This window comes from Diabrotica undecimpunctata, chromosome 1 (assembly GCF_040954645.1).
Source record: "Diabrotica undecimpunctata isolate CICGRU chromosome 1, icDiaUnde3, whole genome shotgun sequence".
NCBI lineage: Eukaryota > Metazoa > Arthropoda > Insecta > Coleoptera > Chrysomelidae > Diabrotica > Diabrotica undecimpunctata.
The window spans coordinates 68,585,373-68,601,413 of NC_092803.1; the positions used below are offsets into that span (position 1 = coordinate 68,585,373).

Here is a 16,041-nt window from a genome sequence, read left to right on the forward strand (position 1 = left end):
TTGTTAATTTAAATAAGTTCTGTAAAAATTGTACGCTGTTCCTAATCATAGTAGACTGGATAATAAAAAACGTAATTCTTAATGGTGGATACATTGGATAAAGCCTGAGTAATTAATTACAAGACCTCCAATTTGCGGACAACATCAACTTTCTAAAAAGCAATTAACATGAAAATAACATAATAAAGATAGTTTGATAAAGATGTGTAAAAATAAAGTGTAATGAATTTTTGAGAAATATCCTGAAGATATACCAAAGATGTATGATAGAACTTTATTGACGTTTTTACAGAAAGATTTCCGTGGAAATTGTCAATAAACTTATTTTAACTTTTAATTATAGCTTATTCCCATTTAAATAGTAATTACTTTAAAATACAACAAGAAAATGCTATAATTATGAAAACAAAGTTGACAATGAAGTGACCACAAATGGAGGAAAGATCAGAATAACAACGATACATCATCATCATTCTGGCCTTAAAACACTGCGTGGGTCCTAGCCTCCCCAAGAATTTCTCTACAGTCATCCATATCCACCGTTTTTCCCCACGAAGCACGCATTCCCATATTTCTCATGTCTTCATCGATGTTATAATCAAGGAACATTGTTCTGGGTCTTCCTCTTCTTCTCTGACCAATGGGTTTATCAAGGAGCGTTTTTCTAGCTGGGTCATTTTGTTCCATCCGCATTACATGTCCTATCCACCTCAGACGTCCTATCTTAATATGTTTTATGATATCAGGTTCCTGGTATATTCTATAAAGTTCGAAGTTGTATCGTCTTCTCCACACTCCATTGTCATTCACTGCTCCATAGATTCACCTTAGTACTTTTCTTTTGAAACATCCTAACATGTCTTCATTATTTTTTGTTAGAGTCCAGGTCTTTGAACCATATGTTAGGACTGGTCGTATTATTGTTTTGTAGAGTTTTTTTTTTGTATTTCGCGATATACTTGTGGATTTAAGGAGGAGATTGAGCCCAAAATAGCATCTGTTGGCCGTGCAAGTTCTGCAATTTATCTCTGCGGTAGTATTATTTTCAGTGTTAAGGAGGGTCCCAGGTATACAACTTCGTTCACTGCTTCGATGACGTCGTTTTCTATAACGAGTGGTCGTAGGATTTCTGGTTGCGTGCTTACTTTCATACACTTCGTTTTGTTGGTGTTTATTATGAAACCCATTTTTGTAGCCGATTCTTTTAATGGTACATACGCCTCTCGTACAGCGTTTTCCGTTCTCCCAACAATACTGATATCATCCGCATAGGCCGGGATTTGCACTGATTTATTATATATTGAACCAGTGGTTGTGATTTGAACAGTATACAGGCTCCCTGGCGCAGCCCATTATTTGTTTTAAAAGGTTCAGACAGTTCCCCCTGAATTCGTACTCTACATTCAACTTCTGTTAAATTCACCAACTGATTTGGTATTCCTAGCTGTTTCATTGCTTTGAACATTTCTCTTCTATTCACAGAGTCGTAGGCTGCTTTGTAGCTTATAAATATGTGATGAGTATCAATGCCATATTCCAGTGTTTTTCCAAAATTTGTTTCAGGGTTGCAATCTGATGAATTGTCGATTTATCACCTCTGAAACCAGCCTGGTATTTTCCTACTATCCGTTCTGCATATGGTGCCATATGGTGACATAGTACTGCAAAGCTGTGTAAAGCTAGTTCGCGTCCGTAGTAAAATACTACACGTGCACCCTGAGTAACGCTAAATGAACTAGCAACAATAGAACCGCCAGACCTGTCTTTCGTAGATCTCCTGGCGAACACATTGCAATGAACAACAGCACACAACAAACAAATGACGGCTTTTGTCAGAGCCAGTTGATAATCGGACCAACAATTTGAGTATGCCAAATAAATATTGAAGGCATCAGCCGAAGCAAGAGCGAATATCTTAGCAAGCTACTGGTAAAAAACAAAATTGACGTGGTTACTGGTCAAGAAACACATACTGCAGACGACCTACAATTAAAAAACCGTAGCCAAATCCCTGGATACACACTAATAGCTTCAATTAACCAAGCTCAGTACGGTATCGCGACTTATTGTAGAGCAGACATCAAACATTACAGCACATGTCACTCTTACTCGACACAAGAGATTTTTATACTTGCTGTGAAAGTAGACGAAATAACTATAGTCAATATATACAAACCACCGAATGCTAAATTGCCACAAAATGTACTTCCTACATTTTCTCACCCGACAATATACACTGTAGACTTTAACAGCTACCATACTACATGGGGATATAACCAATGTAACCAACAGGGAGAACAAATCGCCGAATCAGCTATGTTTCACTATCTCAGACTTTTATACGATGCAAAACAGAAACCTACCTTCCATTCTGCAAGATGGCAAAAGGGCTACAAAACGCCACAAGGAAAGTTCTCGATAACTTTCCTAGATCCCAACATAGAGCAATAATTACAACATTGGGCACCACCATCCCTATTATAAATTCAATCACTTTGCCAAGATGGAATTTCCGGAAGGCAAGGTGGGAAGAGTTTAAATTCCAACTTGAAAGTGATATAAGTTATATCAAACCAGAGGTCCAAAATTATGAAAGATTTACATCACTAATGATTAGATGTGCAAAAAAGCACATCCCACGTGGAGTTACCAAATCCTACATCCCATGCTGGAACGACGAGTGTAAACAACTACTTGATCAGTATGAGAAATTTGGAGATCCTAAAGTTGGTGAACAACTCTTAGAAACCCTAAATTCCGCAAGAACCACAAGATGGAGAAACACTTTAAAAAATCTCAATTTCACACACAGTAGCCGCACCGCATGGAACCTTCTAAGGAAATTAGACTCTGGCACAAACAACGCTACAGCAATAAAACCGGAAGACATAGGCAAACGCATTTCACGCATTTCAGTTGAGAGAAGCCAAAATTGCTCAACAACAAAGCCTACCAATAATGAAACCTATCGAGCCAGAAGAACTTGAAGAAGCTCTAAAATTAATTAAATGCCGCAAAGCCGCAGGAGTTGACAACATTTATCCTAAATTTATGAAACACATTGGTCCAAATACCAGTAAGTGGCTTCTTGAATTTTACAATCAAATATTGACTGAGCAGAAGTTTACAAAATCCTTCAAAAAAAGTAAGATCATCGCAATATCTAAACCTGGGAAAGACCCTGCACTACCTGAGAGCTACAGACCAATCGCTCTTTTAAGCGTCTGCTATAAGATATTTGAGAGGATAATACAGAGAGAATAACAGCACTGGATGGGTGAATGGAATCCAGATATCAGAAATGCTAATCCCATAGAAAACTCTACAATTAAACCAGACGGCTTTTATATAACTATATAAAAGATAACAGATAACTATATCTAGAGAACACGGAATAATTGGATTAAAAAGAGGGAAATTAAAAACAGCAAGAAACATACAAGAATGAAAATAAATTACATACATTATCTAGAAAATATACCATAAAGATAAAATAATGAGCTTTATCATCATCATTCTCCTTTATCGCAATTATTCCTTTATCCCTATGCGGGATCGGCATTCCTGATTACATTTCTCCATAAAGTTCTATCTTGGACCATACCAATATCAATTTCCTTTACCAACATATCCTGCTTCAGCGGCACACCCGGGATCTTTTTTATTTTTCTCTCTTCCTTCCAGGAACTTGCAAGTCAGCAATTCTTCATATATACCTTCAATTTTAAATTCCTCTGTGTAAAATTGGCAATCTCACATGTTTTAAAGTTCAAGGAAATACACTTGTCTGTAATTGCCTTTTGAAGGCACACAATTCTTAAAATCTTAAATTTTCTTGAATCATTTATCTAAATTATTGCCCTAATAACAGCTTGAATTTATGGTGGCACGCCCGTTACTTCGACGTGCCACGGACTAGATTATGGACCACAGGTAAGAGTTTTTGGTTCATATATACGAGGCAGTAGATAAACGGAAGTCGAGATGATAACATCTACAAGTCCACAGTGACTGCTGACCATGAGTCTATGTCAGTATCGGCAGCACATACTGATCAAGAGTTTTTGCCTTTGTGTTAATACAAACATTAATATATTTTGAGAACGATTTTCGAAGTGGAAATTGAAACGTCAACAAACTAATTTTAACCTTAATTGGGGCTTATTCCTGTTGAAATAATAATTATTTCTTTCTTTTAAAAAAGTGTGTTAAAAATCGTCATATTTATAAGTGTTGCTAACTCCAGCATATCATCTTCAGCTTCATTTCTATTTCCAAAGGTTAGGTCTCTATGTCTCTATAATCTCTTGAATTGACCCATATTTATGTACATTAAAAACGCCTTCTATTATGACCCTATCCTTTGATAAAATATCACACAGTGTGTCTCTTAAGTGATGATAGATACACAGAGTGATATTTCATGAGAAGAGAGAGTCATAATAAAAGGGGATTTTAATGCACATGTGGTCCAATCCAAATGAACTACGAGTCATAGTCAAATAATTATATTAATTTTATAGACTTTTCCACTATATTTCTACGGATATCATAGATCTTAGGTATAGGTTTAATTTTACAAGAAAAAATAAAATAAACTCATAAATTTAATTTATCTATTTGTGTTAATAAATAATAAATTAATAATAAAATTATTTATTTAAAAATCCTAAAATAATTTTTGGCTATTTTTCATCGATGATTTTACCATCTCAAAAAATATAACTGTCACTTGTCAATTACTGTTCTAAATTAATGTACGTCTACATTAATTAGTAACACAGTTTGTACCATCAGCAGTATTAAATTATCAAAGATAATTTTTAATCACTATCATCGTTTTCTATTGACGTAAGCCCCATATTCTTCATCTCCGTGCCATCCATAATGTGCCATGGCCACTTGGTTATTTGGATGGTTCATATTTAGATTGTGAGTGCTAACCGCGCCTGGATTTCTCCTACTTGTAAACATATTGATTAGCATTAATATTAATCCAATTTTTCCTAAAAACGCACTCTTTATCATCGTAAAAAACATAGAAACCAACATCATGGGTACCATTGAGGAAGAGATCAAGAAAGGAGTTACCATCATGGGAAGCATCTTCTCCATAAATCCTTTTTCTTCTTTAACATTTTTATTGCAGTTTTTGCGACGTTTTCTTTTTCTTTTACTTCCATGACCACCGGAGCTGTTATCACCACTAATAGTCCCAATATTACCTTTAACAATTTGCTGCGCCGATTTAATAGGTTTTCTCGTTACTTTTTGAATCCGGACCGATAAGGTCTTTTTAGAGGGAATTGCACTGATTGGTTTAGCAGCTACGTTTGTTTTTTTAAATTTCTGGACTATCTGTTTCTTAGAAGCCAAAATTTTAGATACGTTATTTGGTTTATTGGCTTTCTTAATCACTTCTAGTTTGTGTATTGCTGCTTTATGTACCAGCTTCGGCTGTATTTGAATTAGATTAGAAGACTTTGGTGCAACTGTTGATATATCTGAAAAAAAAATACCAAGTTTTAATGTTTATATCCAAAATAATGTGATAATTACAGACCAGATTATAAGCATAAATCGGTCAAAATAAGCTCTTATATAAGCACAAAATTTTGCAAAAAGAAGCAATAAGAAATAAGCATGATTCAAGCAAAAAATTGCTATGGCATATAAATTAATCGGATAAATATTTTGGAAGATGCAAAATAACAAAGCGATCACCACCTTCTAGCAGTGACACGGAGAAAAAGAAGAGAAGCAGCATGTTATGATTAAAATGATGCAAAAATTAATGGACAAAACTAAAGAAATGATGATTGAAATAAAACAAGTAAGGAAAGAACAAATAGAAAATAATAAGCAATTAAAGAATATAAAGGAAGAAAACAAAAAATTAAAAAACGCAGTAACACAATTACAAGACAGAATGGGACATTTGTGGAAAAAAATAAAAGTTTGACCATATCAGGGATAAAAATAGATAAAGCTGATAGGATACTAAATAAAAGCATTGAAGCATTCATTTCCCAAGTACTGCAGGGTCAAATAAAACTGAGGAATGTATCCAGTAACAGAATGATCTGACATTAAAAGAAAAGGAAATACAGAAAGAAATATTTTTAATAGCAAAAGAAGAAAATAGTAAAGTAAAACAGACAAAAATAAGACACAAGAAGTTGATTATAAACAAGAAAGAACAGATGTGGGATGAAGAGAAAGAACAATTAAAAACAAATATATTTTTTTGACTAATAGAAGAAATGTAACAGGAGAAATACGATATCTGGATATTCAAAAAAAAAAAAACGGAAAAATAAGCACAAAAAGGCAGCCAAGAATATCTAAATACATGGTAAAAGTTGTGACATGGAATGTAAAGAGTGCTCATGAGCAGAGTTAAGAAACTTAGATCAAATAATGAAAAAATATAGAATAAATATTATTGTCCTGCAAGAAAGAAGCAACTGGGAAATTAAATAATAAAAATAGGAAAGAGCTTCCTGTTTAAGAGTGGAGGTATAAAGAGATATTTTGAAATGGGATTGGGGTGTCCGAGAAAGTAAACAAAGCAGTTTGTAATACTTAACAGTAAGGGAAAAGTATCGAAAAATAATTTTATTAACGGACATGCGCCCACTGAAGATAAAGATTTCGAAACCAAAACAGAATTCTACGAAAAGATGAGAACCCTAATAGGAGAATATACAGAAATATGAGACAAAAATAATCAGTGAAGACATGAATACGAAAGTTGGAAAAAAAGATATATAATGAAGTATAATAAGAGGATAAAGTTTGCATAAAGAATCTAGTGAATATAGTAAAAACAGAGAACAAAATGAAAATAATTAGCATAAGTTTTGATCATAAAGACAGTCACAAAGTAACATATAAAATTTGAAACCCCAATACTCTGGGGTATTGTCATTTAGGAATAAGAATTTAAAAGAAGGAGAATTTGGAGTGAAGTTATTGAATGTACTAATAAAGAATGGCTTAGCTCAGAGAAATCAATTTAAAGGGTCAGAGAGACACCAAATCTCAAGGGAGAATTCGGGCTACCTTTCTACAGTTAGGATTGCCTTTGGGATAAAAGACCAATACATAGGATATTAAAATTATCTAAATAAGGGAGAAAATGAGACCTTGTAATACAAACACTATACGTAAATATACGAAGTTGCCTAAGGTACTGAATATGTGACTCTGCCTGGGGGTTATGAGCACGAGGACTAGGTAGATTGATTAGCTCAGAAGCCGCGTTCATGCCCACAGTCAATCCCAAGCCAGGATAAAAGAGGACGGTTGATGGGCCAGGTTAGCATCCTACCCATTGTAAAAGCAAACAAGGCTCAAAAAACCAATATAAAGCCTCGGAATGAGACGGAACCTAAGATGACGAACCATGCAAAGAAAAAGAAAACGAGAAGAAAAAATAAGCCACAATCAGATTAGCAACATGAAACATTACTTATTTCAACAACAAAGACCAAGAAATAATAGAAGAACTGATATAAAGCAGCAAGCAAGGATTAGATATCTGGGAATAGATATAACTAGTTACGGATATGTTGAAGAAGAAGTACGACAACAAAGCTTAAAAGCAAGTAAAGTGGCGGGATCTCTTAATAACACAATCTGGAAGAAAAAACACCTAAGACAAGACACAAAAACAAGAATATATAAAGCAGCAATTAGACCTATATTAACATACACGGCGGAGATAAGACCTGACACATCTAAAACGAAACGGCTACAAGAAACAACCGAGATGAAAATAAGAACACTAGGATAAAGTCTGTAGGATAGGGAGAGAAGCAAAAACGTAAGAAGAGCATGCAATATAGAAGACATAAATGGATAGGCAACAAAACGGAAATAGGAGTGGAACGAACACATTAGTAGAATGGCAGAGGATAGAATAGTACAAATAGCACGAGGTAAGTCACCAAGTGGACAAAGAAGTATTGACAGATCAATAAAAAGTTGGTGCCATAATTTAAACAATTTAGGAGGCTAATATTGAAGAAGCAAGAAGAAGAAGACAAAGTAACACGAACCTCCCTGATGGTAATGTAAAACATCAGTGAGACCATGACCTAATAGGACGCAAACATAATAAGGCATATAATCGACTGCAGGAATTACAGAGGTGCAGGTACCAACGGTAACCATACACTAGTAATAGCTAAATTAAAACAAGAACTGCCAATAATTTTAAAACCTGTTGGAGATAGATTAAATTACCAATTAAAGCACCTTGAAGAGAAATAAGTAGTAAACAAACTAGAGAAATCTAGAAAAGACTAGAGCCAAACAGGAAATAAAAAAAGAATGGCAGACCATACAGGAAGAGTGTATATAAAGTGGCGTCAATACTGGTTCGGTGAAGAATGTAGGACAGCTTTGACAAGAAGAAACAAGGCAAAAGTAGAAAGAAAAAGAAAAAATACCCAAAATATGATAAAAAACTGTGTGGCTAAAAAGAAAGTTAAAAGAATTTGCAAAAGGAAAAAAAGAGAAACATAAAAAGAGGTAAAGGATGCACCAAGAAGTTAAGAGATATGAAAAAAACCAAAAAGAAAAATACAAAGTATTGCAAATACTACAGGAAAATTAAATATATGGGCTTCGAACTAATAGCAGTACTTCAAAGATTTTTTAAATACAGACTAAAAAGAGGACCTGGAAGGAAATGAGAATTGGTAAGCATATGATAAGAGGACGTGCGAGAAACCAACTCTGAATGAAGTTAAAGAAGCAATAGATATCTAAAATTAACAAGAGGGTGGGAGAAAATGGTATTTTAGATGATATTTTTAAGGATCGTGGCAAAAGACTGCAAAAAAGAATCTTCAGCTTAATATTAGCCGTCCTTAATTCTCTTTATGATGCAGCAGAATCAAAGCAACTGGATCAAAGCAATGCTATAAAATAGGCCGATTCTAACAGACCTGCAAAGAGAGGAGATATTGGCCGAAGCAGCTAGTGGGTGCTCACAAGAAGGTGTGCTTTCTCCTCTTCTGTAGTTACTCCTGGTGGATGACTACTTGATCTCACTCCTTGACGCACAGAAAGTAGAAGTGCATACCTATGCGGATGATCTAGTAATTATGGTAAGAGTAAAGTATGGTAATGTTCTATCCAGCAAACTCCAAAGAACATTAAATATCTTTACTAGGTGGTGCGACAGGAAAACACTCTGGCAATCCCAGTAAAACAACAGTGGTCAGTTTTACAAGGAGATGGAACCTAAATAATATCTGGATGTCTGCTCTGTATGGAGAAAATGTAAACGAGGCAAATGAGATAAATATCTAGCAGTTATCTCTAGATAAGAGGTTTACATGTAACGAACATTTGGAAAGAATAACCAATAAAGCAAAGCTTTCCCTTTGGGAATGTCGAGGATATGTGGGAAAACATGGGGTACGAAAGCCGCATAGATGTACTGGCTATGTATGTAGTTCGACCTATGATTACGTATAGCGCACTAATACGGTGTTCTAAACGCCAAAAGACCGCCACAGAGATAACGCCACGAAGCAAGGCGAAAGGATAGTGGGATCAAATCTGGAGAGATAATTAAAAATCATCCAGAGTTGGAAATGATATCAGGTGCAAACCAACTTAAATATACTTTCGAAAAGTCGTTAATCGTCCCCTTTCTAGGAAGGGACGAATTAAAGTTAAGTAAAACGAATCTCATAAAGACAGATTAATGCTGGTATACATGCTAAAACCGATGAAGGAATTCCAGAATATGTGGAGAGAACCTAAAGTTAAGCCTTAGTAAAAGCTTAGGCAAATCTCTTTACTATCTTTCAAGCAGAACTTTATGCCCTAAAGATGTGCCTGCAGAAACTAATAAGGATGAACTGCAGCGAGAGATCTATAAAAATTATATTTTAATAGCAAGGTAGAATTAAATACACTCATATTGAGTCCAAGTTTGGAACTGGAATCTGATATGGATCGAAAAAGTAACAAAGTAAGTTTTTATTTGGGTGTCCGGACATACTAGTATTGAAGGGAATGACAAATCGGACCTACTTGCCAGGGGAGGGACCAAAGAAACATTTATATTCTCACAACCTTTCGTTGGCATAGTAAGAAGCCCAGCCAAAAGAATAATGTTGGACTGGGCGGAACGGATGAAAAGTAACCAGTGGTACGAACAAACAGGTAGGTCTCTCATCTCAAGGGACATATGAACAAAATCGGATCAGACTGAGAGAAAGTGCAAATTGCAGATTCTGTCAAGCTGTGCAACTTTCCAGGGTTAGATAGGATAAGGCTTAATACATTTTAAGAAATTATCAACCCCCGAGCCTTACAACTTCGTAAAAGTGTCATCTAAGGCCACAGTAAGCTTTGTTGAAAAGAATGGGATAAAAGGACTACTATAACTTAGGGATGAACCACAATAGACCTCTTAGGTCGAATGGAAGGGTGGTTAAGCGCCCACTTATATTGAATCTAACCTAACCTAACCTAAACTTACAAGAAATTATTTACTCAGTAAATTCTAAAAACTTCCATTGCCTTCTTGATCTTTTAAACCGATTTCGTTGCCATCCTGCATTACGAAATCATGAGAAACTAATTAAGATTAGGCTTAAACATTTATTCAAAGATTTTGCCAACATTGTTAATTTTTAAGTGAGTAGGATAGTCTGGATCTTTGATTATAAACCTATCTAAAAGAATTGCTATATACATAGTTTGATAAAAATATTGGTTAATCAAATTGAGATTTTTTATAATTCCATAAAAATAAGTGGCTTTCTGTTTCATACAGCCTATATTAGGTTTATCCGATAATTTTTCATCGGTGCCTATTTGTTTAATATCAAAATATTAACCAGATATTTGTAAAGGATCTCGTGTCTTTAGTGGTATATTTGTTTATAATAATATATTGTTTGTCCATGTTTGGCCTACTATAAGAGACGAGAATTACGTAGATATTAGCGTTGCAATACATATTAACGCATGGAGGAAGACCTCCAAAGGAAATACATAAAATTATTAGCGGAATGTTGAAAAAGACAGTTAAATCATGTACTAGTAACTACTTTGAACGTATTATAGTCCGGGTAGTATCAATATTATGGTCTTTGGTATGTGGTGAGTTTTACTAAACAAACAATACGTAGCAACCCTTGAAGGTACGTCAATTAGACGATTGAGCCTGCAGTTAACTTCAATTAACTTTATAAAAGAAATAAATATACAGTCTACGAGCTATCGAAGAAGCAACAGATCCAAGGGATGAAACTATTCATGATCCTAAGCAAAACGACACTGCCCAATCTTAAGTATACACTATTGTTCATCTATAGTTGATTATTATAAATATTGTGCTGGACAGAAAAAAGAATGGTCTAAACCTCATTCGTTCATCTTCATACTCTAATGTATGTACTCTTCATATGTAAATAATATACGGGGTGTCCCATAATTAATAAAACATTAGCTAATGGGTGATAGCTGACATCAAAATAAAGCGTTTGAGCTCGAATTGTTTAGGCAAAACGTTGCTAGTTTTCGTTCTAGAGGGTGATTCATTAATATTGTTTATATTATTTTTAGGGATATATTGAAAACTATTCAAGTTTGGTAAAACTAATATCATTTTCATATTAAGCATACTAAATAATAGCAAGATAATAAATTTTACTTGAATCGGTTAAATAATTTTCAATATATCCCCAAAAATAATATAAAAAAATAATAATAAATCACCCTGTAGAACGAAAACCAGCAACATTTTGCCTAAACAATTTGAGCTCAAATGCTTTATTTTGATGTCAGCTATCACCCAGTAGCTAATGTCCAATTAATTATGGGATACCCTGTAGAACGCTCAAATTTATAAAAATATGTCTGCATGCGTGACGTGTGAAGTCATTATAGATAGATATCAATATTGAAAAGTAAACCATTCCCTTAAGTTGGCTGATACTTTCATTTATACCAATAAAACTATTCTGCATAGAAAATAATGTAACAAATATTCATACTATTAGTAATAGTAAGAAGATAAGTCACATATTTTTTTAAATGTTTCAGTTCCTCCTCTTTAAATAACGCAATTATAAAAGTCCTCTTAAAGGAAAGCATTTAAAACAAATGGTTCTAGAAGGAAAAAACTATGGGCATTGCGTTTACAAGTAATTTAAAATTAGATACAAATTAATATTGCAAACACTAACATGATCTCTCCGTAAAAACATTAAAAACGAAGATAATATTAAAAATTAGACACAGACTGAGGCCTTTAATTCAGATAAAAAAAAAGATGTGATGTTTGTTTAGGTTAAGGCCAGGTTCCTCCAAATAATTTCCAAAAAATCCAATTTTTTTAAATTGCTAGAAAATACTCTTGGGAATAATATATAGAATGAATCCCAAAGGTCAGTGTGATCTTGAAGTAGGTAGAGTAGAGGGAGAGCGAAGCGCTCAAAGAGGTTAATCCGGCCCTTGAAACCACGTTATTTAAAACTGGGTGTCACTCGTATTTCGAAACTATTGCACTATCAAAATAAAACAAACGGCATTTTTCTCTTTAGATGTTTGTCTACGCTTGGTACAACAACAAAAAATATTGATAGTTATTTAAAAAAGTTAAAAACAATTAAAAGAACAAAAATGATCAAAAAATTCAAAAGTCCGCCATTTTGTTTCTTTTTGGCGAAAGTGTTCCAATGTAGTTCCGACTATGACCAATCTGGTATAGAATATGAAACCATTTTGTTTTTTGCTGTTGGATGATTGATTTCTAAGAAAAGATGACACCCACCAACAAATTGAACAAATTTGGGCAGCCATTTTCAGATCCGCCATTTTGAAAAAAAGAAAAAAAAAATCTAGTAGTTTATTTAAGTTTGATTTTTAAATATCTTTTGTACTATAAATAAAATTTATTTAAAAAAAAACACAGTTTTTGTAGGAACCTGGCCATAAGAGCCATACTGATAGTACTGGAAATAAAAAAGTATAATTAGTACCATAAGTTCTCATTGCCCCAAGACTCACAAATCAATTGTTTCAGAGTTACAGAGGTTGATCATCATGACCATAGCCTCTCTAAAAAGTTTCAGTCAATTTAACTGAAGCACTTTTCCATACGTAAATAAGACATGAACCAGGAATATTTGCACGAATACGACAAACAATGAAGCTAAGAGTTGAATCTTTCGTCACTTTTCAGGGAGTCGTTTTCTTTTGTAGCTTTGCAGCTATTTAAAATTTTATTAGTGGTACTTTTTGTTTTGGTTTTGTTATTGTATAAGATAGTTCTTGAGAATGTATTAATTAAGTATTTTATTTGCATAAAAACGGCGCCTCATATGGGAAAAAAGAAGAAACAGTTTTTGTCAAAAATTAAACGAAGACTTTAAAAACGTTTTTTAATTTAAAATATCTCAGTGGCGTACCATTTTTTTCTTAAAAAAATTGAGACCATTACCCGTATGAGCGCCAATGAAGAATATAAAATTTTTATTTATATAGAAAAAATGCCCAATAACTCCTTCTTAAACCTCACCAAATTTCATTTGCATATCTCAACCAATTTCAGAGCAATAAACAAATCGTCTGTTTGTAAGAAAAATGTGTACACCCTGTATCTCGGAAAACGAAGTAAGTATATAGCAAAATGTCATTATTTAGTCATGCACCACCTGAAGTTTGTTACACTTATTTAGTAATACCCTGTATATTATATAAATATTTATTATTCAAATGAACTAAAAACCGCTATTTTGAACCTCCGTTTCTTCATAAGAAAAGTCAGTCACTCTTTTACATTTTTTTAGGAAAATAAAAATTTATAAGGTTAATTTTTGTATTTTAATAATGTACCATTATATTCCAGTAAGGTATTTAAATTCCAATATTTTTGGAAACAGAGTAATTATTTATTCAAAGAGATGCTGCATAGTTCCCTGTATCATTTTTCTAATTTTACTAAGGGTTTAGCTACGATACTGTCGTCATTATTACGATCTACGATTAATGGATCAAGTCCAAATCCAAACTTACATACATCAGTTATATGTGAGCTCCTTAAAGCACAAGTGGTGTAACTCCATTTTCCATTAATTTTAATTAAGGTCTAAATCATTTTCCGCATTAAGTATTTTATATTAGCACAAATGATGTAAGTTATAAGTCATATAGTAACCATGCTGATAGATAACACATTTTGTGTTGTCAGTGAAGTCACTTATCTGTTGACAGCCAAAATGAAGTACGACGGATATACACCTATGTTCCTGCAACTGTTTTTGTTTTCACACGTGTCTCTGGATGTTAGTTTTTGATACATTAAGTTTCATTTGCATATTTAATTGGATTTAGTGTAGTTGAAAATTAGTTTTTTGATGAAGATCTCTTAGAGCCTGGCATAGTCTATAATTTAGGTTGCCATAAGCTTTCAACAAAAAAGAGATTCATGTATTGTTGAGAGGAAGTGACTGGATCTAGAGATGCCCAAGAAATTGGCGTTTGTTAATAAATGCAGTTGATAAATGCAGTAGATTCGATAGAGAACTCCATTCACAATATTCTTTAAGGAGAATCTTTCGGATGAAATGCCATTCTTTAGCTAGACCTAAAGCCGAGATCTAAAAAAAGACGACCAGTATCTTTAGCTAATATAGATCAACCAAAACTATACAGTGGACCTTAACCTGTGACCAAAGAGAAAAAAAATGACATGAAAGACTTCCTTTTGTTCCACCCATCCAGCATCCCTATTTTGAGAACTGTTTACTTCAGAAGATGCTCATGACATAGGGTCACTACAGTTAGATTTCAATATTGAAGATATGTAAATAAAGCGTTGTTAACTACAATATTAAATGAATTTTTAGTAAACCTTTCCTAACACGTTTACGAATATATTGCTGAATTTTTTTAAACAATATTAAATGTACGTATGTTAAACAAAATGGTTATATTTTTATTAATAATAACTAAAACAATCCTTTGTTAATACATTTTCGAAAATAAAACTTAGAATATTATATTGCTGATTTTTTTTATAACAATTCCAATAAAACATTACATAACTCAAAATATGGTTAATGTGAGTTATACCACTTGTGCTTTAAGGAGCTCATATCTGTTTCCACTTATGTTTCACAACACTAGACAACTTTAAAAGTAAATATGGATACAATAACTAATAACATGTAACTTAAAATTGCATATAAAACTAAATATAGAAAAAAAATTAGATAAGCGATATTAATGGGGGATACTGAATTAAAAGTGACGTTAATGCCGGTGAAAATAACAGTGGAAATTTATAGGTGTAAGATTTTTCATTTTTAAGACTTTAAGACCGATTAATGTTCTCCGAATACTACAAAATCTCTATTTCTAAGTAATATATGCAAAATATTTTGTACTTTGCTAATATTGTTTTGTCCCATTTATTATTGTTTATAACTTTAGGGGTTGATACATATGACTATAATAAAGAAATATTAAATACCTTCTTTAATCTGCGTACTGGATACTAATGCCTCGCTATCATCAGTTATATTAAAAGTATTAGTGACGTTTCCACTTAGACTGGCACCAATAGTACTTAGAAAATACGAGAAAAACGCAATCAAAACAACTAACCGCGACTTCGGACCCATCGTGGCTTTCCCAAAAAGTAGTATCGCATGACTGTGGACCGAGCACGTTGTGGCCGAACCTCCTCTTCTACGAGCGCGTGGTTACGAGGAAAGTCAAGAATGGTATCGCGGATGACCGACAAGAAATCAGAAATCGCTCTTGAGAACGTGCGGTTTCGATTCGATAATTCGTTCTAATTTATGATATGCAGGCTATTTGTTGCAGTTGTTTTATGTTCTGCTGTAATTATTAGTCTACATTGTTATTCGTAACAATAAGTAGTTTTGTGGGAATTTTATGTTACATTTAACAATATGTGGTCTAGGCATATTTTATTCTACAGAAGTAAAGTCATTATTATATTAAATAGTGTGTTTCTCCTAAAGAACTAAAAGCTTT

General features: G+C 33.5%; 1 protein-coding gene across 1 annotated transcript; it reads right to left on the reverse strand.

Annotated features, from left to right (window-relative positions):
- Positions 1-4,621: 4,621 nt before the first annotated feature.
- On the reverse strand, positions 4,622-15,766 carry Osi22 (Osiris 22). Its single transcript, XM_072528768.1, has 2 exons — positions 15,512-15,766; positions 4,622-5,504 (listed from the first exon to the last, which is right to left on the reverse strand). Exons 1-2 carry the CDS (start codon positions 15,660-15,662, stop codon positions 4,834-4,836), a joined length of 822 nt encoding a protein of 273 aa, XP_072384869.1. The 5' UTR covers positions 15,663-15,766; the 3' UTR covers positions 4,622-4,833.
- Between the last annotated feature and the right edge of the window lie 275 nt (positions 15,767-16,041).

Coding starts and splice junctions, on each gene's coding strand:
- Osi22 (XM_072528768.1), bottom strand. CDS start 15,662: ATGGGTCCGAAGTCGCGGTTAGTTGTTTTGATTGCGTTTTTCTCGTAT. Junction 5,505..15,511: donor CAGTACGCAGATTAAAGAAG/GTATTTAATATT, acceptor TTTTTTTTTCAG/ATATATCAACAGTTGCACCA.